Here is a 27,113-nt window from a genome sequence, read left to right as displayed (position 1 = left end):
AGTGTTGCACCAAAGCCTTTGCCCACCTGAGGGAAAAAGTGTTTGGAGATCAAGACTTCAAACCAGCACAAAGCTCAAGGTTCACCACGCGTCAGTTATCCCTGGCCCTTCATATTTCTCTGGGAGATGTACTATCTAGAGCAGGAGAAACAAAAGCACTTATGGGGTATTGCCAATGTGCTCTCCAAAAATCTGCAAATCCACTAGCAGGATGAACAAAGCAATGTCAGTGTCCTCCCATCGGCCAACATCCCCAGCATCTACACTCTAATTATATTCAGTCAGTTCCAATGGGAGGGAAGATTTAATAGGAACCTGTGGGGCAACTTTTTTACACAAAGGGAAGTGGGTATATGGAACAGGCTACCAGAGGAGGTATTTGAGGCAGGTACTATCACAACGTTTAAGAAACATTTGGGTAGGTACATGGATAGGATAGGTTTGGAAGGTTTTGGGCTAAACACCAGCAGGTGGTATTAGTGTAGATGGGGCAATAAGGTTGGCATGTGCAAGTTGGACGAAGTTGTTCGAAGCGCTGTATGACTCTATGAATCTAAAATGCAGGATAGAACTGAGAACTGAAAGTATTATTGTTTGGAGTGCACAGAAGCCCAATGAGATGAGCAGGAGTGGACGACATTCGAAACTAACCACATGTCCTTTCCATCTAGCATCTCCAGTCCCACATTAGCTCATCAGTCACCTAAAATCGCACTAACATTTGGAAACACAAACAATTAGCTAAAAATAAAATATCCACTAAAGGTATTTTCTAAATTGGAGCAGCAAATATTCATGAAGCATAGAGTCATATTGTTCATACATAAATAAATTAATATATAAATCCATAAATCGTTAAAAGTTAAAGCATAAGTACAAAAATAACTTTTAAAGATTAACGGATAGTTGCATATATTTTGCTGAAATTTAGAAGTGAGTAAGTGATGCACTATTTTTGTGAAGACGTAACCAGATCCTATTTGGAGAAATGTGGTATATTTTAGGCTCTTGAACTTCAGGGAAAAACACACTGGTGTTTGCTGATGCACCAGAAATTTACCATCTTCGGAGTTACAAAAAGGCATATATTGCAAACCTGTATTTTTATTTCTTGCTTAAATTATTATAGATTGAATTGATGTGCTTGTAATAATAATGGAATTCTGTGGGGTAGATGGAGCAAAATCATGGTCTTTTTCTTCAAATAGTAGAATGCAAGGTGAGTGGAGGTAAGTTTAAAGGAGATGTGCAAGGAAAGTCTTTTACACAGTCTGGAACCTGGAACCCAGTGCCTGGAACGTGCTTGTCAGGGAGGGTGATGGAAGTAGATCTGTATAATTAGGCAGGGATATGAACATGCAGGGAATGGAGCAACTTAATCACGTGCAGGCAGATGGAGTTACTTTAATTTGGAATCATGATTGGCACAGACATCGTGGACCTGTTTCTGTTCTGTCCTGCTCTATATTCCATGTCTGGAGAATGAGCCCAAAATCAAGCAGGCACTACCTCAAAAGTGAAGCCACTCTATTAAGAAGTATAATCTGGAGAAATATTTTTTAAACAGTTAGTGGCAGGAGTTCCATGTTTCCAAAAAAAAAACCTACGGATAGTGCATTTATTATTACTTTCAATGCTGAGCTCATAAAGATGACAAGAGAATTGGAACAACTGTAAACAAGTGGAACTGAGGCATAAATCAGCCGTGCCCTAATTGACCTGCAGCTTGCAATTTAATGAACTACTCCAATTCGTATTCAACATTAATTCACTCTCTGATCAATAATACAACATGTAAAATTAAATCAGATATTCAAGTAGTATATATTTTCTGACAGAAAAAGTAAATTTGGGATGTCTGATATGAAAACAGAAGATGCTCGAAAATACCCAGCATGGTGGTGCAGCGGTAGAGTTGCTGCCTTACAGCGGCGGAGACTCGGGTTCAATTCTCACTATGGGTGCTGTCTGTATGGAGTTTGTATGTTCTCCTGTCACTGCGTAGGTTTTCACTGGGTGCTCCGGTAACCCCCCCACACTCCAAAGACGTACAGGTTTTTAGTTTAATTGACTTCGTTAAAGATTGTAAATTATCCTAAGTGTGTAGAACACTGTACAGGGGTCGCTAGTCAGCGCAGACTCGGTGGGCCGAAGGGCCTGTTTCCACACTGTATCTCTAAAATAAAATAAACTAAAAACTGAGATCAGGAAACGTTTGTGAATAGAGTTTGCAAAATAGAGTTGAGATTTCCATTATGGTGATGTGTCTTCAACCTGAAATATTATTTTGACATGTATATTTTCCAAGCTGGTATGCAGGGCAGAAAAATCTTAACCTGTCACTTTATTCAAGAGGAAGAGTTCCGTATTGGCAGAAAATGTAGGGCTGTAAATTCCTCTGCACATGAAATCCACAGTCCCCACTGTGAGTCACAGATCTGATTTCACAATTGTTTTTTTCACACAGAAAAATAAATGAAATCTGATTTTTTAAGCTTTAGTTTAAAGATACAGTGCGGAAAGAGGCCGCCGAGTCCGCGCCGACCACCGATCCCTGCACACTAACTCTATACTACACACTAGGGACAATTTACATTTATACAAAGCCAATTAACCAACAAACCTGTACGTCTTTGGAGTGTGAGAGAAAACCGGAGATCTCGGAGAAAACCCACGCAGGTCACGGGGAGAACGTGCAGACAGCACCTGTAGTCAGGACAATGCCGGATTAACGTAGTAGCAAAAGTAGCATTTGCTACGGGCCCCGCACTTTCGAGGGCCCTGCGCTAAATGCTTGAAATCGGCATCCCACTGAGGGGCGCTGTGTTGCATGCGCCGCTCCCCAACCGCCGCGGTTAGAAAGTGTTGGCGGGACAGCGCAGCCCAATGGGCAGCCAGCGGGTCATCGCCCAACCACCAACCCCAAGACACAGACCCTCACCCCTCCACACACACCCAGAGGGACAGAGGCGAGAGACGGGGTAGACTGTAGGGCGGGGGGAGCACCTAGGGTTGCTAACTGTCCAGTATTAGCTGGGGCATCCCCTATTTTGGGCTAAATTTGGACTGCCCTTGTCCCGTATTAGTAGGGTTGCCAACTTCCTCATTCCCAAGGTGTGGTGGTGTTCAGCGAGGTCTTGAAATCCCGGGTTTGGATATGCGGGTTTGGGTTGACTCGGGTGGTGTCTGGCAGAAATGCCGCGGGGAAAAGCTCAGCGGGTCAGAAAGAGAAAGAGTTAATGTTTCAAGTTGGCGATTGGTCATCATTCCCAAATCGCTTTAAGTCGGATGGTGGAGCATTGTGACTCCTTGTGTAAATGTCAGAAGGTGGTTTCTAAAGTACAAGTGGGGATCTCTGCAGAATACGGGCAGAAAATACATCACGCCCTTGCATTGGGTGGCGATTACAGTGAGGGCGAGTGCGGCCAGCGCCTGCTCCATGTGTATGGTGGCGCTGGAGACATCAAGGGCAGCTCTCTCGGTGTTGGTGGTACCGGCTGCAGACCATGTTCCCATTGGGGCGGTTCGGCCCCCTGGTGGCCGGCGCCTCCCTCTCTTGCGAGCCGGGCTCGCCCGCTTCGACCCCGGGCTCCACCGGCATCGTGTGCAGGTTTGCCTGGGACGCTGCCTTAGTCTGGGGGTTCTGGGGAGGGAAAGGAATCGGGGGGTCCGGCGGCTTCCCGCCCACGCAACCAACCAACCAAACATGCCCTCCAGGACAGCAGAGTCCGGCTCGGTTTGACGGCTGCCGCGGGGAATTGAGCCGGACTGTCAATGGGGAACCTGCAATTGGTTTTCTGGAATGGCTCGGTTTCTGACTGTTTTTGTGGATTGGACAAATGCCCGCGGGTTTGGACAGTTTGAGTGGATTGTGGCCCGATGTGTGACTTGGAGGCAGTGATTTAATGTTGTTCCCTCAGAGGGAGCGGCATTGAATGAGTGCTTCCGGCTCATGCAGCGGGTTGCAGTCCACTTGGATAACTTGAACCTGTGGGATTTCGTCCAATCCATGGGGAGCGTTCAGGGACTGGGTCATTCTTTGACGCTGGTCGCGGGTTCCCCATTGACAATCCGGTTTGTTTCCTTGTAGCAGCCGGTGGACCGAGCCGGACTCTGCTGTCTTGGAGGGCATGTTTGGTTGGTTGGGTGGGCGGGAAGTCGCCGGGTTTTTTTATTCCTTTCCCCTCCCCAGAGCATACAGGCTGGGGCAGCGTCCTTGGTAAACCTGCACACAATGCCAGTGGAGTTTGTGGTTGGGGCGGGCAGGCTCGGCTCGCGGGAGAGGGAGGCGCCGGCCATCGGGAGGAACGGGGGTCCGGGCTGTCCTAATGGGAACATGGAGTGCAGCCGGCGTTGTTGACACTGGGAGAGCTGCCCTTGGTGTCTCCAGTGTCACTGTATGTATGAAGCAGGCGCTGGCCGCACTCACTTGTACTGCGGTCGGCGCCCAATGTGTTTCCTGCCTACTCTGCAGAAATCCCAGCGGCATTTCTGCTGAATTTTGCACTGAAAAATTCGGCCCAAGCCTGTGCATTTGAACCTTGGATTTTGGGACCTCTCTAATTGCTGCTGCATTTTGTTGCGATTTCTGGGAGCCCCTAATCGGGGGGGGGGGGGTGCGTAGCAACCCGCCTCCCGGCCCAGGCGGCCGCCATTGGTGGAGCGGGGACACATGGCCGCTGGCTGGGTGAGGTCATGTGGGGTGCGGGCGGTGATGTCACCTTGTCCTGTTTTTAAGGCCCCTTTATAACATATGCTACAGGCCCCGCGCTAGCTTAATCCGGCCCTGAGTCAGGATCGAACCCTGGTCTCTGGCGCTGTAAGGCAGTAGCTCTTTGTGAGGTATTGCTGAGTATGAATCACCTAATGAACAGATGGTCAGTCAAAAAGGTTCAATCTGCTTAAACCATATACTCATTATGTAATCTATAATAATGTTATTTAGCCCACAGGTAATTTTAAGTGTTGGTTTTATATATACCTGTACTTGACCTTAGGCATTTATTAATCTCTGAATCAGAAAAGAAAAACGAAATAGAGGAGTGAATGCACTTAAACTAAGTATTTCTGAAATTCTCTACTTCTGTAAATTAATAATGAATAGTTCAAGGGATAAAAGCCATCTATGAATTCAATTCATAGTTATAAAGTCTTATTTGGCAAGTAACTGCCTAATAAACAATTGTACTTGCCTAAAAACTAGTGTCATTATAGTCAACATTACTTGCATGTAATATTATTAAAATAATTCTGAAACTTTACAACTTGATACTTTAATAGCAGATATATATTAAAGTCATAATCATACAGTGTGGAAACAGGCTCTTCGGCCCAACTTTTCCACACTGACTAACATGTTCCATCTATACTAGTCCTATTTGCCTACATTTGGCCCATATCCCTCTAAACCTGCTCTATCCCCGTACCTGTCGAATTACTTTTTAAACATTGCGATAGTCCCTGCCTCATCTACCTCCCCCAGCAGCTCATTCCATACACCCATCACCCTTTGTATGAAAAAGTTACCCCTCAGATTCCTATAAAATCTTTCCCCCTTCACCTTAAACCCAAGTCCTCTGGTTCTCGATTCCCTGACTCTAGGCAAGAGACTCTGTGTGTCTACCTAATCTATTCCTCTCATGACTTTATAAAAGAAGCAAGTTTCCTACACGCACACGACAAATCAGTATAATATACCAATATGGCATGTTTAAATTTCCAAGCCAGTTAAAACTGAAGGGTTGATGGAAATTTTTAAAGAACAGTGAGAGATTCCAGCGTTGGAGTACTGAAGTGTTTTCACCATGGTGATTCAGTGAGGGTTTGCCACTTTGCTCCACAATGAGTAACTAATTTTAGCCGGGCTCATACAGTGAGAGGTTTGTTCATAGAAACAAAGGAACTGATAAAACAAAATTGGCTTTGCAATTCTGATGTGCCTTTTAACAGCCGACTAAAAAAGCAAGGCTTTCAAAATCCTGGAACCAGGTCACCTTGCATGAACCAAAGCTCTGCCAAAGTTCCAGCTGAATAGTGAGCTGCAGCACAGCAGCTGAATCTGTGGGATGAGCTGATGACTCATAGAACTGTTCATACAGTCAAAATGTCTTTTCAAACGTTTCAGATTTTATCACCGTTTTGTGTTTAGTTTTAGTTTATACAGATACAGCGCGGAAACAGGCTCTTCAGCACACTGACCAGCACCGAGTCCGCGCCGACCAGCAATCCCCGCACACTAACACTATCCTACACACGCTAGGGACAATTAAAAATTTTAACAAGCCAATTAGCCTACAAACCTGTACGTCTTTGGAGTGTGGGAGGAAACCGGAGCTCCCAGAGAAAACCCACGTAGCTCATGGGGAGAATGTACAAACTCCGTGCAGAGAGCACACGTAGTCAGGATCAAACCCGGGTCTGTGGTCCTGTAAGGCAGAGACCTCTACCTCTACACCACCATTATGTTTTTGAATTTATTTTTATTCACTCAATGGATATAGGCATCGCTTGCTATGATAGTATTCACTGCCCGGCCCTTTATATCCCTTGCACTGAATGGTTTTCTGGCTTATTTCAAATGTACAACCATGTAACCACAGGTCTGGAGTCACATAGCAGCCAGATTGGCAAGAGACGACAGATTTCCTTCGAACCAGGTGTTTTTTTTTAAAGTTACATGGTTATCATGATAAAAAAAAAAATTTAAATCTCATTAACGGAGTTTAAAATCTTGAGTCAATACGACAGGATTGGAACTGAAATCCCTTGATCATTAATCCTTGATTCTGCATTTGTAATTCAATGACAAAAAACAATTCTGGCACAAGCCACCATACTGAATGCTTCATCTTACAAATAGGGACACAGAGATCAATTGCAAAATTTGAAACAAATATATTAGAGTAATACAGCATGGAAACAGGCCCTTTGACCCAACTTACCCACATCAACCAACATGCCCCATCTACACTTGTCCCACCTGCCTGCTTTTGGCCTATATTCCTCTAAAGGTACCCATGTACCTGTATCAATATTTCTTAAACATTGTGATAGTACTTACCTCAACTACTTCCTCAACTGTAAACCTATGTCCTCCGGTTCTTGATTAAATTATTCTGGACAAAAGACTCTGTGCGTTTACCTGATCTATTCCTCTCAAGATAAGCTTGATCGTGAACGCTCATGATGTCCATAATCATATCCTTGCTATGATGAAGTGAACTGAACTGCATGTAAAACTCCAGATGCGGTCTCACCAATATCTTATACAGCTGTAAAATGATATCCCTATTCTAGTATTCAATGCCCTGCCAAATAAAGCCAAGCTTGCCATATGCCTTCTTCGCCAAGCTGTCTAACTGTGTCACCACTTTCAGGGAACTATGTACTGTATTTGTACCCCTAGGTTCTCTGTTCTACAACACTCCCAGGGTCCTGTCATTCATTTTGTTTCTAAGTTTTTCAGTCACCCACTCACTTACTCTTCTCTCAGTTTCTTGGCCCTACTTTGCCGAGTTCTGAAACGGCCAATTCCTCAGGCTAACTACTTTTCTTGTCAACATTACAGGCTGTACAGGCCTTTTCCTTTGATCCAATAATATTTTTAACTTTCTCTTAAAAAACCATGGCTGGAACATTTTTTCAAGGTTTTTTTGCCTTAAGGAATTATATATTTTCTATAAACAAAACAGCAACTCTTTAAACGTCAGCAATTGCCTGTTAATGCCATACATTTAATATACTTTCCCAATTTACAATAGTTAACACATACCCTTGAATGTTACTATATTCAGATTTAAGATTTGATTGTAGTTTCAGATTGAGCTAAATAATTTTCAGTTTTTATATCAGAAATTTCGACCATATTATGAACACCATTCCCTCACTGGCTTCGCAACATAATGATCAAGAAAAACAACCCCATGAATTTATCCTCCATGCTTTGCTCATTAGGCTTTCCCTGACAAAATGCACATTATAGAACCCCTTGACTATTGTATTATCCCTGTTATATGTATCCATAATTTTTGATAAATACAATGCTCTTAATTTGCATATTACCACTATTTTCAGTGGCCCTTAATACAACCTTAATACAACCCCCATGAATGTAATCAGTACCTTGCTATTTCTTAGTTCCACCCAAGCTGATTCTCTGAACTAAAATCTTTTCTTTCCACTGCACTTATCCTAATCTCGAAAAATAGAATTGCTCTACCCCCTTTTCTATAATGTCTTTCCCTTCTAAAAGTTAACCATCCAGGAACAATTTGCAGCATTAAAATTGTCAACAGTAGTTTTTCAGGTTACTTCCAGAAGCGTGAATGAGTCATGTGCTAATTTATTTGAGGCAGTATTTGTCAAGGAATGAAACTGAATAATTGTAAATTCCAGCTCATAATGGACATTATTGTATTCTTCATTAAGTGGGAAAAATTATACATTCAGGTGCGAGGCAGAAAATGCGATTTAGAAAAAGAAAACGAGGAGGTGAAGATTGGATTTAATTGGGGATCATTCTCATTTCCAAATTACTGAGCTAAAAATAAAGAAAATGAACTTTGTGCATTCTGCAATTTAGAAAGTGAATTATCAGTAAATATGTAATGATCTTAATGCTGCAATCACAACACTTGTGAAGTTCTAATCTTAAATTGGAATTCAAATTACAAAAATGAATGACCTTGCTGGATGTTTATAATGCATTACTTTACAATATTCATGAAGGTGCTGTGATAAACATTTGCAAAATAAATTATACGCATTAAGTGCAATAATACAGTTAAGCTGTTTTTTACTGTGCCTGAGACAGCAGTGCTTTTCTAATCAGAAGACATTAGGTAGAAACCTCTGTTCTTTTTGGATAATTGGAAAGTTGGCTGCAGCATGCACAACACATGCTGGGGCCATTCTTGAGCCAATAGTAGCTAGGAGCCTGAAATGGGTATTATTGTAGAAAAATGGCCTGGCGCCAATTTCAGACAAGCAACCAGGTGACGGCAGAAGGCATAACCTGTGTGGAGCATTCTTGGCACAGGTTGATTATTACCAGACCCTTCACCATCTGTTTTCACCTGAAGACCAAATGCTGTGCACACAAAGCTCTAGGCCTCTAGAAAGTTATGAAAGTCAGCAACTCTTAACCTTGGCAAGTACCTAAAAGGGTACCAAGAAATTTATCATAAACTATTTGTTTTACACTGCAAAATAAAAAGATAACATTAACTTTATTTTGCTTATTTTTATTGGTCTTATTGTTGGACTGCGGGTAATTTTTCATTTCACTGCACATTTATGTGTATGTGACAAATAAATTGACTATTGACTATTGCATGTAAATATATCTATGTTTCCAGATGTCCCTTTCAGATTTAGATTTAGCAACTATAGGCAAAAGAAAAATTGAAGGTGTTATGAATATTTCTCTTGCCACGTCATGATAAGCATGTGTATCGGTTTATAGAGTCACACAGCACAGAAAAAGGTTCTTTAGCCCAACTTGTCCATGCTAACCAAAATGCCACATCCAAGCTGGACCCATTTGCTCATGTTTGGTAGATATCCCTCTAAACTTTTCCTGTCCATGTGCTTGTTCAAATGTCTTTTAAATGTCACCCCTTTACAGAAACGATGCAGAGACTTTGGAAATTTACCAGAGGAGGTTTACCAGAATGATGCCTGGATTAGGAGGTATTAACTACAGGGTGTGGTTGGACAGACTTGGATTGTTTTATCAGGAGGGTCAGAGATTACGGGGAGACCTGATAGTTGTATATGAAATTATGAGTCATAATTAGTCAGACTGAATGAGAGTCAGACTGGAGGGCCAGTCTGGTGCTGTACTGTTCTCTGTTCTAAATACTGTTATTGTACTTGCCTCAACTACGTTCTCTTGCAGCATATTCCATATACCCACCACCCTCTGTATGAAAAGGTTGCCCTTCAAGTTCCTACTAAATTTTTCATCTCTCACTGCCTGCCACTGTAACTTTCTTTTTTTTTCCTAATCAGATGTGCAGCACTTTGGTCAACATGGGTTGTTTTTAAATGTGCTATACAAATAAAATTGACTTGACAATGCCTGCTTATTCTTTATTACCCTACCCTGGGGAAAAAATTGCATTAACCCTATCTATTCCCCTCATGATTTATACACCTGGAAGATCACCCCTCAACCTCTTGTGCTTCAAGGAATAAATTCCTAGCCTGCCCAATCTCTCTCTATAGCTCAGCCCCCTGATCTATTACTGATTTCCATTTCTATTATGCGATATCTATAAGGAACCAGGTGAGTTTTAATCACCGAACAATAATGGGTAAAACAAATTCAGGCATAAATATCCCATTTTTGTAACAGAAATGAATCATGAATAAATCATCCAAAAAAAAATCTGCATCTGATCTTCTGGCACTTTCGGTTCATTAAGCCAGGCTGGTAAGAGAAATAAAACGTATCCAGCAATCATTAATAAAAGCACAAATCTAAAGCAATGTCTTGCATGGAACAATAGATCTAAATTTTAAGTCCCCTCTGGGTCAGGAAAATACGGGTCAGGAAAATTGGTTGGTAGTATTTTAATTCCCAGGCATCAAAAGAAGGAACATAAGGAGTTAGTAGTGGGTATGAATGGAAACATATTAAGGAAATCACTGGGTTCAAGGTTGGAGCAGGAAAGTGGCGATGAGGTACAAGGTTAGTATTAACTTTCTTTTATGGCAGATTAAACATGAGGATCCAAAAGGCCTAATCCTATTTTTGGTTCTTATGAAATCCATCAACCCAAGGCCACCAAATGCCTTTCAATAAAGACTAGATTTATGACACCCATGTCCCATGAATAAATATAAAATTCATAGGAATGTGCACCAGTGACCAATGTGAATTCAAAGCAGAGCCTAACACAAAGGAAGCTGCTACTTTTCTTACTGCCTAAATGAACACAACACAACAAAGAAAGATCATCTCACCAAAGCTAACACTGAGTAAATATTTAAAGAATATTACTTATCAGGAGAAGTTGGTCAGAATTTCCAGTAGCTGTATCTTCCAGATGTTTGAGCAGATTAGAGGACACGAGTATTACATCATCGATATTTCCAAACAAGCCTTCCAGATCGAGATCTGGCACCTAAAAGCAGAAAGAAATGCAACAGCTGTAAAATATTTTGTACTTCAAGCAGCCACGATTAGTTGGTCATGAATTTGTGTGTTTCATCAAAGTTTAAAAAAAAGACCTAGGATGAAACAGAATGGTAAAAATTGAGATGCATATGAAAACATTGGAAAGGCAGCATCTAAACATAGCACAAAAAGTAAGGAAATTTGTGTTTGGTAGATTATTTCTGTTGTAACAATGCTTCTTGGCAATAAATCTTATACCGTTGGAAAGCCTGTTTATTTCCCTTTTAAATGGTGCCACATTTGTAAGGAACATGCATTTGTGGGATGAGCAGCAGAGCTGAGTATATGGGTTGCGCCCATGAAAAATTTGCCAAATCTTCTCTGCCAATGCCAAACAGCTTATTCTGCTGTTGCTATTGACTCTTGTTTTGAGCTTCTGGTACCCCCAGGTGCTGACAATCAGGTGCCTGATTGGCACCTGATTGGCAGCATCTGTGAGCGTGGGCCCTGCTACAGTGGTCAGTAGGTGTCTGCTCCAAGAATCGGCATGACACGTTTGACTGATCTGGATAGGGCCCGTGCGATAGGGCAACATCAAGCTGGTGTTCCGCAAAACCAAGTTGCGGCATTATTTGGAGTGAGCCCTAGTACCATCTCCAAAGTGAAGGCCAAGTTCCATATAACGGGGGATGTCAGAGACAGGCTGCGAAGTGGGCGTCCCAAGAAGACGACACCCGAAGAAGACCGTTTCCTCACCCTGTCAGCACTTAGGAACCGTAGGCTGTCTATTACAGATTTGCAGTCAAGGTTTGCAGGACGATATGGCCGACGGCTCTCTGCCCAGACAATTCGGAACAGACTGCACGCAGCCGATCTCCGGTCTCATAGGGCTGCCAGGAGGCCTGTCATGACTGCCCTTCACCGTCAGGCCCGTTTGCGCTGGTGTCGGCAACACGTGCACTGGAACCTGAACATGTGGAGGAACGTTATGTTCAGCGATGAGTCCAGATTCTGCCTACGGCAGTTGGATCATAGGGTCAAAGTGTGGAAAAGACGCGGAGAACGCTATGCTGACTGCTGCACCGATAGAGTAACATCTTTTGGTGGAGGCAGTGTGATGGTGTGGGGCGGCATCTCCCTCACTGGAAAAACGAGGCTTGTCATCATTGGAGGCAATCTCAATGCAGAGAGATATCGAGATGAGATTCTGCAACCAGTGGCAATCCCATATCTCCACAGTCTGGGACCGAACTCTATCCTCCAAGATGACAATGCTCGCCCCCACAGAGCAGGGTTTCTCAGAGACTACCTCCAGTATTTGGGAGTGGAGAGGATGGAATGGCCTGCCAGCAGTCCTGACCTCAACCCCATTGAACACTTGTGGGATCAGCTTGGGCGTGCTGTTCGTGCCAGAGTGACCAACACAACCACGTTGGCTGACTTGCGACAAATGCTGGTTGAAGAATGGGATGCCATCCCACAACAGTGTGTGACCAGGCTGGTGACCAGCATGAGGAGGAGGTGCCAGGCTGTTGTGGCTGTGTATGGTTCTTCCACACGCTACTGAGGCTCCTGTTTATTAAATGAATAAATTGTTAAATTGCCAATATGTCTTGTTTCTTCAGACTTCAATCATCCAATCCACCAAACAACACCGAACAAGAGTCAATGGCAGAATAAGCTGTTTGGCATTGGCAGAGAAGATTTGGCAGATTTTTCATGGGCGCAACCCACATACTCAGCTCTGCTGCTCATCCCACAAATGCATGTTCCTTACAAATGTGGCACCATTTAAAAGGGAAATAAACAGGCTTTCCAACGGTATAAGATTTATTGCCAAGAAGCATTGTTACAACAAAGAAATAATCTACCAAACACAAATTTCCTAACTTTTTGTGCTATGTTTAGTTAAAATAAAAAGTAATGCATTTAGTGGAATACCTTGGAGCTTTTTACTTTGAGAATCATGATGGCTTCCCTAACATTTAGTCAAATTTTAATGTTTTTATTTTCTATTGGTTAATGATGGATCTCCCATACATTTTATACAATTTATATTGTTTCTATTCTACAATCTTTACCTATTGGAACTAAATTCTGGAGCTGAAACTTTTGTTTTTGCCACAAAATGTAACAAAATTTGACAAAGTAAGAAATTGAAACCTTGTATTGGACAATTAATACTAGGGATAGTGCAGTGTGACAGAGGCTCGGGCACTAATCCCTGCACTGGAACAAGCAGGTCAAAGGCTCACCAGGTATGCAGCTAATGCCCCAATAACCTGAGAATGGTAAATTTGCAAAATAATTCACATGGCCAAATTTGCCTTTCAAAGCCCACAACGTTTATATTTTTAAGCATGAAAATCAAATTTCTGATAAACCACAACCATTTCAAAAAGTGTTCATAACATAGGAAGAAACAAAAGGTAAATCACATCGGGATGCAGATAAGATTGGTTCTCTTGCCTGTCAAGACTGAAGAAGGCAACTGGATTTGTTGCAAAACGCAACAGAATCATATATTCTACAGTTTCTGTAATACTGGTTCAAAATGTAATCACAATAAACCCCATAGCATTTACTCATGAACACAAAGAGTATTTGCATGATCTGCTTGGGAAAAAATCCAGTGGCATTCAGGAGTTTAATGGTGTATCAGATACCACAAAGGTAAGACCTAATATAGAAATGGTATTGGGTGCCAAAAATATAATGCTTTCATCACTGGTTTTGTCTACAAGAACTGTCTGACTTCCACTTAGAGATGGCAGCTTCCATCGAGTTAGATCACCTTGAGGAATTGGTCCCTTTGCTCTCCTATCCCCTCAATGGTCACTGTAAAACAGTTGGGAAAAAATTAAACTACAATCATCTGAGGTAGCATGTTTAGTGCACTACTCAACTAAGACCCCATTGGAAGCAAAGTCATACTGTTCCTTCCTCAGATCACATCCTTTGCTTTTCAAATTGATTAGTGGGGCTACGAGGCATGCCTGCATTGCTTGTTCCTACCCCATTACCCACTTTGGCTACATTATTTCTGCTTCCCTGCCTATAAGCAGCAACAGTGAAATATCACAGCATAAAATATCATCAATAGTTGACAAGGATCTACAGGGACAAATCAGCCCTGGTTGGAGACTTTCTGCACTTTTGGTCAGCTTGTTCTTTATTGTACGTGGTGATTTCCTACAGAATTGTTGCCTGTCCTCTATCGAATGAATCGTGCATCTCCCTACTGCAGTCTGGAAATAGGAAACATGGTAGAAGTCAGGAATTGTTGCATCAAAACTCTCACTTCACCAGTGGCATACAAGGTTGCCCTACTCAATTGAATAGGGTAACCAATTTTTTTTGAAAAACATTTTTCAGCTCTGTTTTTGGTTATTTCCTTATGTTTCACTGTATTTTTAATTAACTCAATGGTACTATTATATGTCACTTTTTTTCCTCAGTCTTAATTATTCGGTTCTGTTTTAATCGGTTTCAACTGTTTTAAATATCTCAGAACGTCACGATAGAACTTTATTTATCCCAGGTTAGAAATTGAAATTGATCTGCCAACAGTCATAAAAACACAAAATACATGAAACATTAAATTAAAGTGACAAGTAGAAAGGATTGGGCATGTGCAAAGATTGGGGGGGGGGGGGGGGAGTCAGTCTGTCTACCCCATGGCCGAAGGGGGGGGAGTTGTACAGTTTGATAGCCACAGGGAAGAAGGATATCCTGTGGCGTTCTGTCCTGCATCTTGGTGGAACCAGTCTGTTGCTGAAGGTACTCCTCAGGTTGACGGGCGATGTAACAATGAAAGCAAATACTTTCTCAGTGATGAGCAGTCGATGGTCATCGGGACATAGCAGAGAGTGGGTCCTCAGGTTTTACCAACTGAGGCCTGGTCACAGCTTCTAGCCTACTCGAGTTACAGAAGGGCTCAGACATGGAGACATCCAACATGGCAGTCCTCCAACTGTAATATTAGCAATTGCAGCCACAGGATTAGCATTTGGGCTGGGTGTGTGTAACAGGTCAGACTGAGCACTACATGGCTCAATATATTTATTAATAGCTACATTGTGGTGAATATCTTATTTGCTTGTAAGGTACAATTAATAATACCTTGCCAAGGAGGTCTTTTATATCCAAAAGATACTAATGAAGTTACTCACCTCAGCAAAAAACTCCAAAAACCTTGATTAGTGCATCTCTAAATACTTTGATTCCATCCTATCCCACCTTCTCCAGTAGTTAGCGACCTTCATCCATGACAACTCACAGTATCGATCTTCATCCATGACAACTCACATGCCTTTCAACTCTTCAATAACTTTCCATTTTTAGGCCCTCATTCGCTCATTTGTACCATGGATGTCCAGTCCCTCTGCACCTGCATCCCCCATCAGAAAGGTCTTAAGGCCCTCCGGTTCTTCCTTGAACAGTGACCCAATCAGTTTCCCTCTACTAACACTTTCCTTTGCCTGGTAGAACTTGGCCTCACCCTCAACAACTTCTCCTTTGACTCCTCTCTTCAAGTTAAAGGTGTAGTCATGGGCACTCGCAAGGGTACCAGCTATGCCTACCTTTTAGACAATAGACAATAGGTGCAGGAGGAGGCCATTCGGCCCTACGAGCCAGCACCATCATTCAATGTGATCATGGCTGATCATTCACAATCAGTACCCCGGTCCTGTCTTCTCCCCAAAACCCCCTGATTCTGCAATCTTGCTCTCTCTAGCTCTCTCTTGAAAGCATTCAGAGAATTACCCTCCACTGCCTTCTGAGGCAGACAATTCCACAGATTTACAACTCTCTGATTGAAAACGTTTTTCCTCATCTCCGTTCTAAATGACCTACCCCATATTCTTAAACTGTTGCCCCTGGTTCTGGATTCCCCCAACATTGGGACCATGTTTCCTGCCTCTAACGTGTCCAATCCCTTAATAATCTTATATGTTTCAATAAGATCCCTCTCATCCTTCTAAATTCCAGTGTATACAAGCCTAGTCGCTCCAGTCTTTCAACATACGACAGTCTCGTCATTGTTTTAGTTGTTTATGTTGAACAGTCCTTGTTCTAAATGTACACTGGCACCACCCCCCAACTCTTTCTCCGCTGCATCAACGACTGCATTGGGGCTGCCTCCTGCACCTGTAAACAACTCATTGATTTAATTAACTTTACTACAAACTTCCACCCTGCCCTCAAATTTTCTTGGACTATCTCTAACATTTCTCTCCCCTTTCTTGATCTTTCTCTCTCCTTCTCCGTCACACTCACCCAGGAACCCCAGCAATCTTCCCAGATGAGACAGAGGTTTGTGCTCTAATCTTATCTACTACAACCAGGGTTCCTGGTGTGATCTTCTGTACATCGATAAGACCAAATGTAGATTCGGCGACTGTTTCGCCAAACGTCTGTGCTCGGCCCGCCAAGGCCTACTGGATCTCTCGGTTACAGACCACTTTAACTCCTCTTGCTACTCCCATACTGACCTTAATGTCCTTGACCTTTTCCATAGCCAGAGTGAGGCCACATAAAAGCTGGAGGATCAGCGCCTCATATTCCGCTTGAGTAGCTTATAACTCAATGGTATGAACATTGAATTCTCCAATTTTAGGTACTAACCAAATCTTAATTACTCCCAATGCCCCGCCTGGGCTCACACCCATTTCTCCCCTCCCACTTCCTCACCTCCTCCACCTACATTTCTTCCTCTTCACAATTTGTAATTCTTCTAATCTTATCTCACAGCTTTTGTCTTTTCATCTCTGGCCTGTATCCAACCATCTGCCTATCAAAAACCCATCCCGCATGTATCCACCTATCACTTGCCGGGCTTCGTCCTGGCCTACCACTCTTCTAGTTTATTTCCTTTCCCCAACCCCTCTCAAATCAATCTGAAGAAGTTACCCCAGCACTTTCGTGTCTTCTTTTGTAAACTGGCAGTTTACAGTTCCTTGTTTCAACAATATATTTTGAAGTTGCAAAGAGCCGATGAACATCAAACAAAAGAAACAAAATCAAAATTTCCTTCGGTAGATTGAAATAAATTTACTACATAAAAGGTCAATGGAACTCATTTCTACTCAGAGAATGCCAGCACTATTCCTATCAAGGAAATGAATTCCAACTTTAACTGCAGAAGCTTTTGCCTCATTTACCACATGTAATTTCAAGAGTTCAAAGGTTCAAAGGGTATTTTATTGTCACATATGCCAATTAAAGTACAGTGAAGCTCGATTTACCAGACAGCCATACTCAAAAAAGCAACAAGACACTCAACTACATAAAAGTTAACATAAACATCCACCACAGCAGATTCCCCACGTTCCTCACTGTGATGGAAGGCAATAAAGTCTAATCTTCATCACTCTTTATTCTCCCGCGGACGGGGCAGTCGAACCATCCACAGTCGGGGCGATCGAAGCTCCCGCAGCCAGCGATCGAAGCCTCCATGTTGGGGCGGTCGAAGCTCCCGCGATCGGGGCGGTCGTAGCTTCTGCGGCTTGGAGTTCCTGAAGTCAGTCCCTAGCTCCACGATGTTTCACATTAGTTCTATTTTATCCTACTTTCCCAATGCCTTCCTACATGCTAGGGGAAGTTTTACAGAGACCAATTAACCTTCAAGTCTGGTTAGGAGAAGTTTCTAGTCAGGACCTCAGATGCATGGTTAACCACAAAGATTTTTTCTTTGTCACGTATTCATGAGGGAAAGATAGACTTTGCAGAACATGCGGATTCAAAAGTACAGTTTGCAATGTGTTATCACACTGTCCAATACCTTCTGGCATCTACAGCAGGAAAGAGAAAGATGGATACCTGTGATACTAATGTGGTCATCTGCCGATAACTGTGAAGGGAATATAGATCCACTTCTACCATCTGAATGATCCAGATTAGGACGACAAAAACCTTCACATTAACGGGGCATGCAGTCCAAGTGTGAATGTGGTGTAGCTTAAGGTGGCATCAGATTTCTGTCATTGATGCCTTATTCAAGTGCTTGCTTCAGGAGAGGATGACTTTTAAGGTAAGAGCATGATTTTTAAAACAATTCTAGAAAGAACAGATTGGCCCACTCATCAAACTATCCTCCTCGTCCCATTGACTCATTTAGCAAGTTTTTCTAACCTCTATCCCTCTTGTTCCTACTTGTGCTGAAGTCTCAATGGCAGCGGTTTAATGCCAGAAATTATGAATTGGAAATGAAGGAGGAGCTCAGGAAAAGTGCAATTGCTAGGCCAGAAGTGCTGAGCGAATATTTGCACTGCCAGACTGATAAATCTACCAGTCATCAAAGATCTCATTCTGTGGTCTTAAAAGAAGTGGCTATTGAGATAGATAGTGCATTCGTTTTAATTTCCCAACATTCATAAGATATGGGGAATATTCCATTAAAGTGAAAAATCGCAAATGTAACACCATTTTCTAAAAGTAGGATCGAGCTAGAGAGCAGGAAATTACAAACCAACTAACTTAATGTCAGTCACAGGGAAAACATCAGACACTGTTATAAGATATTATACCAGAGTAGTTGTACAAATTCACAGTAAGCAAGCAAATTTAAATTAGTTTTATGAATGGGAAATTATGTTTGGTCAATTTATCAGAGTTCTCACGAGAAGTAAAATGTGCTGCAGATAAGGGGGAAGTGGTTAATGTACAATATTTATATTTCCAGATGCAGTTGATTAGTTATTGCAACAAAGGTTTCTGCGGAACATGAAAGCCCATAGTGTAGGAGGAAAACATAATGGCATGGATAGAGCCTGAGACAAGAAATGGAGGGTAGCTGGGTCTTTTTATAGAGGACAAGATATAATGAGTGCCAAAGGGATTGATGCTGAGTTTACAATTATATAAATATCTTGCATGAAAGCACCAAAGCTGTGGTTGCTAAATTTGCTGATGATGAAAAGAAGGTAAGACAGTACATTTTTAAGATGACACAAGGAGACTGCAAGATGTATTTAACTAGGCTAGATAAATGAGCAAAAGACTGGAAAATGGTCTCAAAATTAAATGGGGGAAAATTTTAAAAAAAGGCTATTTGGCAGGAAATGTGCAAAAAAACTTATTATCTGCAAAGATTAGAGAAATTAGAAATGGAAAGTGATCTTAGTGTCATGGTGCATGATTTACAGAAGGCCATTTTGCAGTTACAGCAAGTTATTAGATGACAAATATATTGTTATTGTTCATTGCTAGGGAATTTGAATATAATAGTAAGGAGATAAAGCTACAATTGTATAGAGCATTGATGAGGCCTCACGTCTTGGATGGTGTACTTAACTGGTCTCCTCCTTCAAGGAAGGATGTTAATGCTTTAAAGCAGTAATAGGGTGATAGTGTTAGAGCTAGCTGCAAAGCACTGAAATGGACCCGACTGCCCACCTTGCCCATGCCAACCAAGTTGAAGGGAAGCTGTCATTGGGGCATTTCACATGGATTGACAACACCTTTGCAAGTTTTAGCAGCCCTGTGAGTAAACACATCATGCAAATTGTGATGTGGCCATTCATAGACTGTGTGAATGCCATACAATATTAATTATGTTTAATGACAATTTTTTTTACAGGTAAGCAATTGTTGAGTATTTAAAAATGTGCTACTCAACTAAACTTCATAATATTTAACAAGGTTAGATAAGCACATGAACAGACAGGGAATGGACCAATATAGGCCATGTATAGGCAGAAGGGATTAGTATAAATTGGCATCATGGCACGGACATCGTATTCCTGGGCTGCACTGTGCTATGTTCTATGTAAGACCGTTATGATCCACCGAGTTTTATTCATTAAAACTTTATCTGCAATCCATTGGATCTACAATGTCTCCGTTTTAAAATGATCAACCTTCTTTTCCAATCCTTACTGAGGTTTTTACATTTCACCAGCCCGTCATCTCTTTAAACGCAATTTTCCTAGCACCTCTATTACTGGACATCCCAGATTTTAATTACTCTTCAACTGCCATTTCAGCCTTTCAATGATCCTATCTCAGCTTAAAAACTCTCCATCTCACTACTTCTTTCATTAAGATGCTCTCCAACATTTATTTTCTTGACCAGACCTTTAGACATCCATCTTATGTTCTACCTATGTGGTTCGGTGTCAAATTTCTTATTGATAGCATCTTCCTTTAAATGTCTTAATACACCTTACTGTGTTAAAGGCACTATACAATTACAAGGTATTCTGCATTATGATTATGTAGCGAGTTATAGCACATTAATAGGTACATTGATAGGCTGATAGGTTAATTAGCCACTCTAAATTACATCCAGCATAGTTGATTGGTAGGGAAATCAGGAAGGAAATGATTTTTAGTGAATAGATAATAAGGACATAAGGAGGAACTAGACCAAGTAGACCCGTTGGGCCCAAACCTCTCCTGCATTGGTGCAGCACCTTCTCCTCCCCCTCCCTCTTTCCCCTCTCCCCCTTCCTTCCCCTTCCCACTTCCTTCCCCTTCCCCCCTCCTCCCCTTCCCCCTCCCTTTCCTCCACCCTCCTACCCTCCCTCCCTAGGAGATAGATTTAAACTTTAAAACATGAATAACTTAAAAAATATAACACCGATTTCAATGAAACATCTTCCATTAGCACCAAAGGGACAACAGTGAATAAGGTGGGCCTAAAACTGTTGCGCTATCGTGTACCGTTTTGGCTGTAGTTCAGGAACAAACAAACAAACGAGTTTTAGTAGATAGATAGATGTGAATGCTTTGAGAGGCAGCATAGACACAGTGGGATGAATGGCCTCCTTGGATGCTCCACGAGAACATTAAAATGTGAAAATAAAGTGAGTTCTAAGTTATCGCAATAAATATATCTGATCTTATTTCTGAGATAAAACACAATTAATGCCTGTAATATCAAGCTACTTTCCCTTATGCATTCTCCCTACTCGAGTGCAGGTGCGGCATTTGGAACGGTGTTATGCATCCTGTCACATAAATATTTCATCGATTTATGCATAATTTCTAAGTGGGAATACCTGTTTGGACTGCAAATGGTTTCGGATATCTGTTGCGCATAATTGTAGCAAAGTAAGGTAGCGCTCTTCTGAAGTAATGAGTTCTTCAATTGCTTTCATTTGTTTTTGCTCCATTCTGCTAGGTGATGAAAATTTGTCAATTTCCTCATAATAAGATGAATCGTCCATGGTAACTGTGCCTGCAGGAAACACAATTAGAATTGCTGATTAGATAGCTGTCAATAGTCCTAAACTCTCCTGAACGGAATTAAAAATATATCCTGTCATTGAATTTAAACCCTGCTCTTATATCATCTGATATTTCTTTTTCTTTTTCATTCCAGATATATGCACATTTTTGGCAACATAGGTACTTTTTTTTTGTTTAATTTAGTTTAGAGATACAGAGTAAAAACAGACACTTCGGCCAACAGAGTCGGCGCCGACCAACGGTCACCCATACACTAGTTCTATCCTATACAATAGGGATAATTTACAGAAGCCAATTAACCTACAAACCTGTAGGATTGTGGGATTATAACCGGAGCACAGGGATAAAACCCACGTGGTCACAGGGAGAACGTACAAAGTCCGTGCAGACAGCATCCATAGTCAGGATGAAATCCGGGCCTCTGGTGCTGGAAGGTAGCAACTCTACCGCTGCACCACTGTGTAGCCTGACTGAGCATCCCTAGTTCCACTTTAAATGAGGAAGCATAGATAATAATAATAATAATAATAATGCATTACATTTATATAGCGCTTTTCTAAACACTCCAGATGGTTCTGGAGTCTCAGAGGCAGCAAATATCCTTCTCAGTACACATTAGTGGAGCAGATGGGCTTTCGCCACACACAATCTGACAATTTCAGAGTTACCATGACTGACACCAAAGGTAGACACAAAGTACTGGAGTAGCTCACCGGGTCAGGCAGCATCTCTGGAGAAGAGGAATAGGTGACGTTACAGGTTGATCAGACTTCATCAGACTGGCACCAGATTCTTTTTAAAATCTAAGATTAATTTAACCTGAATTCTACCAGCTACCACGGTGACATTTAAACTCAAACCTACGGGTTAATTTTTCAGAACTCTGCCTGTTAATTCAGCAAACTAATCTCTCTGTTACTGCACGGGTAAATCATAATTTTCTGTAAACCTTGGAATATACTCCACGTCCCCAATGTGTTACTCATAGCAAGAATCCTAAAGTGATTTATATTGGTCAGAATATAAGGCAGTCAAACATGCCTGACCAACGTAACAACATAAACAATCTGTTTGCTTACTGCAGGCCGTCATGGAACATTCCATTTCTAATCTGCTCCCATGAGTCGTCATAATTTTCAGGATGCCTATTCAACCTATTACATCAAATATTAATAATTTTGTAACCACTTACTTACCTTTTTAAAGTGCATTTCATATTTCCAAACATGAATTGCTTTTTTTTAATGCACAGCATTTGCTTCAACCTGTGAAACTCTCATTGCTTCTGGAGTCCTGTTACAACCACGAGCTTGCAAACCCTGCCAAAATGGGCTGCAACCATGTTCTCATTGGCTAATATTACTCAGAACCAGACAGTTCTAAAGGCAAACCAGAGCAGTTATAAAACACCATGTTTATTTTTTTAAGGTGTCCCAGCTCATTGCTGTTGACTGAAAATAATTATGAAGAATGTGCGTTTGTTGTGTCTTATGTACTCATGTATATTAAAGCAAGGCTTCCAAAAGCCTTATTTTTAATCTGCAAATAAATAAGAATAATTACTTATGAGGAGAATGTTAAGTTTCAGGAAGATCAGAAAGGAACTTTCTTCCTGAGTTGATATGATCATTCAAAATGACCGTACATGCTAATGCTATTTTGACCACTCCTTATAATTGCTCCACATTTCGCACACCAAAGATAGAGATTAGAGTGGCCTTTGTTCATTGCTCAATTCTGCAAAATATGCCAGGAATGCGACACAGCAGCTTTAAAAGGTCCCGTGCATTCTTCACATTGTGTTTTTGTAGTTTACAATTATGCACGGGGCTGATTTTTTTCAGGAAATAAACAACATGGAATGTGACTGCAGCCTACAGCTAGTCTCACAATGGAATATTATTCCTGTTGGTGCAGTGGTTAAGTTGCTGCCTTACAGCACTGGAGATCCGGGTTCGATTCTGACTACAGGTGCTGACTGTATGAAGTTTGTATGTTCTCCCTGTAACCTGCATGGGTTTTCTCCGGGTGTTCCGGTTTCCTCCCACACTCCATAGTCGTACAGGTTTTGGTTCGGTAAAATTTGGCTTCGGTAAAATTGAAATTGTCCCTAGTGTGAGTAGGATAGTGTTAATGTGCAGGGATCGCTGGTCGGTCCGGACACGGTGGGCTGAAGGTCCTGTTTCCGTGCTGTATCTGTAAACTAAGCTAAACAGACGAGTTCTATTTTGTCGATTTAAATCACAAGTTGGAAAATACAAGATAATCAGTCGATATGGTAACCATACCTCCACAGTATCATAATGGATTATATCAAAAGCACTTAAGACCAACCTGAAAGAACGATTACTGAAAGTGAGAGAGAGCACCCTCAGAGCATGTGGGAAGCGAGGGAAGAAATTGTGGAGATCATTGCAGAGATATTTGCATGATCTTTAGCCACTATTGATGTTTCGGAAGTCTGGAGGGTGGCGTGATTTACGTAGTAAAATAGGGCAACAACGATATGCTGGGGAACTAGACGTCACACCTGATGTCAGTGGTGCAAACGTTTGTGGAGGGGATTCTGAGGGATAGGATCTGCCGATATTTGGATAGACAGGGTCTTATTAGAGATAGATAGCAAAGCTTTGTGTGTGGGAAATCACGTCTCACAAACCTGGTGGAGTTTTTTGGAGAGGTCACAAAGAGGATTCATGAGAGAGTGAAGTGGACATTGTTTATATGGACTTTCGATAGGCTTTTGTCAAGACACCCAATTTGGCAGGGTAGTTTGGAAGGTTAGATCACATGGAATCCAAGATGATCGTTTAACCATATTTCCAAATATATGATGCTTTAAATGCTTGGAAATGTCAAAGAGTACAGTGCATAGTGTAATGTCCCGTCATATCTGTTAGTCTTGTGTCATGTTCTGTGTTTAGATTCTCATTTCAGGTCCCTTGACTTCCTGCCATTGTAATTGTCAGCCCCGCCTTGATTGTTTCCACCTGTGTGCCCTTACCTCATGTATATATAGTCCACGCCTCCCTTTGTCCTGTGCCAGTTCGTATTGTGATTCATGTGCTCGCGGTCGTAGTATAGCTAGTAAGTAATTTTTTGTAACTAATGTTTTTGTAGCTGAGTAAGTTTAGAGTTTTTGGTTCGAATCGCAGTGTTCTTTAATGTGAAAATTAAAGAACGCCTTTATTTTCTCCAAATTGACTCTTGTGTGTGAGTCGTGCGTTTGAGTCCAGTTCCTGTGTGCCCCAGAGCATAACAGAACGAACTGGCCTTAATATGGACTCAGCCGACTCTAAGATTTGGAAATCAGCCCTTGCCAACCAGGGCACTAAGATCCAGCACCAGGAGGAGCAGCTGCGCTCAGTCAGTCACGGGGTGCGCGAGCTGAACGATCGACAAGGCGAGTTCCAGTCATCAGTGACGACCCAGATTAACCACCTCGCTGTACAACTCCATCAGGTTCTGGCTCGTCTCGACCCAACCTCGGCAGCTTCTCCACTGGCTCACGTTGAACCTTCAGCCGGCCATCCGCCTGCTGTTCCGGCCACGCCTGCGAACCCCACGCTGATTCTACGCCTGGCTTCACCAGATAAGTTCTCTGGAGACTCGGAGAATTGTAGATCATTCCTTGTACAATGTGATCTCCACTTCAAGCATAACCCTGCACACTTCCCCTCAGACCAGGCCAGGGTAGCATTTATTGTGTCCCATTTGACGGGACGAGCCGCAGCATGGGCCACTGCGGAGTGGTCTCGGGGCTCCACAGTCTGTCAGGATCTAGACCTCTTCCAAAGAACATTTAGCAGTATTTTTGATCACACTTCCTCTGCTAAGGAAGCTTCCCGAGTCTTACTGCAGCTAAAACAGAACACTCGCCCAATGATAGACTATGCCATTGACTTCCGAACCCTTGCAACAGACAGTGGGTGGAATATGCCTGCACACGTGGATGCATTCATGAATGGGTTGTCGGAGGCTATAAAGGACAGACTTTCACCTTTTGAGTTACCCAGTGATCTAGAGACATTAATTACCAGGGCTATTCGTGTCGATAACAGGATAAAGGAAAGACACCAGGCTGCTGATCGTCCTCCCAATCACCAGGGGCGCTCCTCCGGGTCCTTCACACCGAAGAAGTAATCGTTCCCTGTCCATCGCTGGCCGGAGAAAACAGCGTCCTCTCAGCCGTCGGAGGAACCCATGCAGCTAGGACGAACCAGGCTGACTCCGGAGCAGCGACAGCGCCGCCTGAAGGACGGAGCCTGCTTTTACTGCGGTCAACAAGGACATCATCTGGCCGACTGCTCGGTAAAAGGGGGTGGCTCACCAGTGAAAAGGAGGACACTGGTGAGCCAATTCCCCGTTTCGGACTTACCTCCTCGACCTCTGACACAGGCCACCCTCACTCTGAATCAGCAAATTGTGACTCGGGGGGTTTTGATCGACTCCGGAGCCGACGAGAGTCTCATGGACTGGACTCTAGCTCGATCGTGTAAGGTTAAATCTGTGCCCTTGTTGCAACCTATTGTGGCGAGCGCTTTAGATGGACGTCAGTTGTTTGAGATAACTCATCGTACAGAACCTGTCAAAGTCATGTTCAATGCTAACCATGTGGAGATAATGTCTTTTCACTTGTTTGACTCAGCTCAACATCCCTTGGTCTTTGGTTTCCCTTGGCTGCAGAATCACAATCCTCAGATTGATTGGCGATCTGGTAAGATCAGACGATGGGGGGTTGAGTGCACACAATCATGTCTTGTTGAACCAGTGAACAAAGGGGTGAGTTACGGGAAGATCGGGGCGGTTTTGGGAATAAATGTTCTTAAATCTGAAGAAATAAAGATTTCTAATGATGATGATGACTATCCCGATCTGTCAAAGGTTCCACCATGTTACCATGAACTGAAGGAGGTGTTCAACAAGTCCAGGGCCACCACCCTACCTCCTCATCGACCTTTCGACTGCGCTATCAACCTGCTGCCGGGGGCCCCTATTCCCAAGGGGCGACTGTACTCCATATCCGTCCCCGAGAGGAAGGCGATGGATGAGTACATTGAGTCCTCCCTGAGGACGGGCATTATTCGCCCACCCTCCTCGGCAGCAGGCGCGGGGTTTTTCTTTGTGGGCAAGAAAGATGGATCACTTCGTCCCTGCATAGATTACAGCTTCCTAAACGAGATTACGATCAAGAATCGTTACCCACTTCCTTTGATGTCTTCTGCTTTTGAACTGTTGCACAAAGCCAAAGTGTTCACTAAACTAGACTTAAGGAATGCATACCATCTAGTGAGAATCAGGGAGGGGGATGAGTGGAAAACTGGGTTTAACACCCCTAACGGGCACTACGAGTATTTGGTGATGCCGTTCGGGTTAACCAATGCCCCCGCAATCTTCCAAACTTTTATGAACGAGGTCCTCAGGGAATTTCTCAATGAGTGTGTTTTTGTCTACCTTGATGACATTCTTATCTTCTCTCCAGACATACAGTCTCATGAGCGTCATGTCAAGTGTGTGTTGCAGAAGCTCCTAGCTAACCGTCTGTATGTGAAGGCCGAGAAGTGCGACTTCCACGCAGACACAATGTCCTTTCTGGGCTACATTATATCGGCCGACCACATCCAGATGGACCCTGGTAAGGTCAGTGCGGTGGCCGATTGGCCCACCCCCACTAACAGAAAGAAGGTGCAACAGTTTCTCGGATTTGCAAACTTTTACAGACGTTTTATTAGAGACTTCAGTGCTGTTGCTGCTCCTCTGCACTCTCTCACGTCTTCCAAGACCCAGTTCCAGTGGA

The 27,113-nt window shown here is 42.6% G+C and overlaps 1 protein-coding gene across 3 annotated transcripts in view; it reads right to left on the bottom strand.

The window, feature by feature from the left end:
* arhgef37 (Rho guanine nucleotide exchange factor (GEF) 37) overlaps positions 1 to 22,632 on the bottom strand; it is a 77,757-nt gene extending 55,125 nt beyond the window's left edge. For 2 of the 3 annotated variants that reach the window (XM_078411565.1, XM_078411567.1), the window contains exons 1-3: positions 22,513 to 22,632; positions 21,127 to 21,305; positions 11,006 to 11,129 (exon numbers count right to left, since the gene is read on the bottom strand). In XM_078411565.1, coding sequence (XP_078267691.1) covers positions 11,006 to 11,129; positions 21,127 to 21,294 — 292 coding nt within the window. In that variant the 5' untranslated portion in view covers positions 21,295 to 21,305; positions 22,513 to 22,632. Of the gene's footprint in view, positions 1 to 11,005; positions 11,130 to 21,126; positions 21,306 to 22,029; positions 22,306 to 22,512 lie in introns of those variants that run through there. The other variant, XM_078411566.1, reaches the window with a different exon arrangement.
* Between the last annotated feature and the right edge of the window lie 4,481 nt (positions 22,633 to 27,113).

Source organism: Rhinoraja longicauda, chromosome 14 (assembly GCF_053455715.1).
Source record: "Rhinoraja longicauda isolate Sanriku21f chromosome 14, sRhiLon1.1, whole genome shotgun sequence".
NCBI lineage: Eukaryota > Metazoa > Chordata > Chondrichthyes > Rajiformes > Arhynchobatidae > Rhinoraja > Rhinoraja longicauda.
The sequence above is the reverse complement of the archived record's forward strand: the minus strand, read 5'-3'. Positions and strand labels throughout refer to the sequence as shown.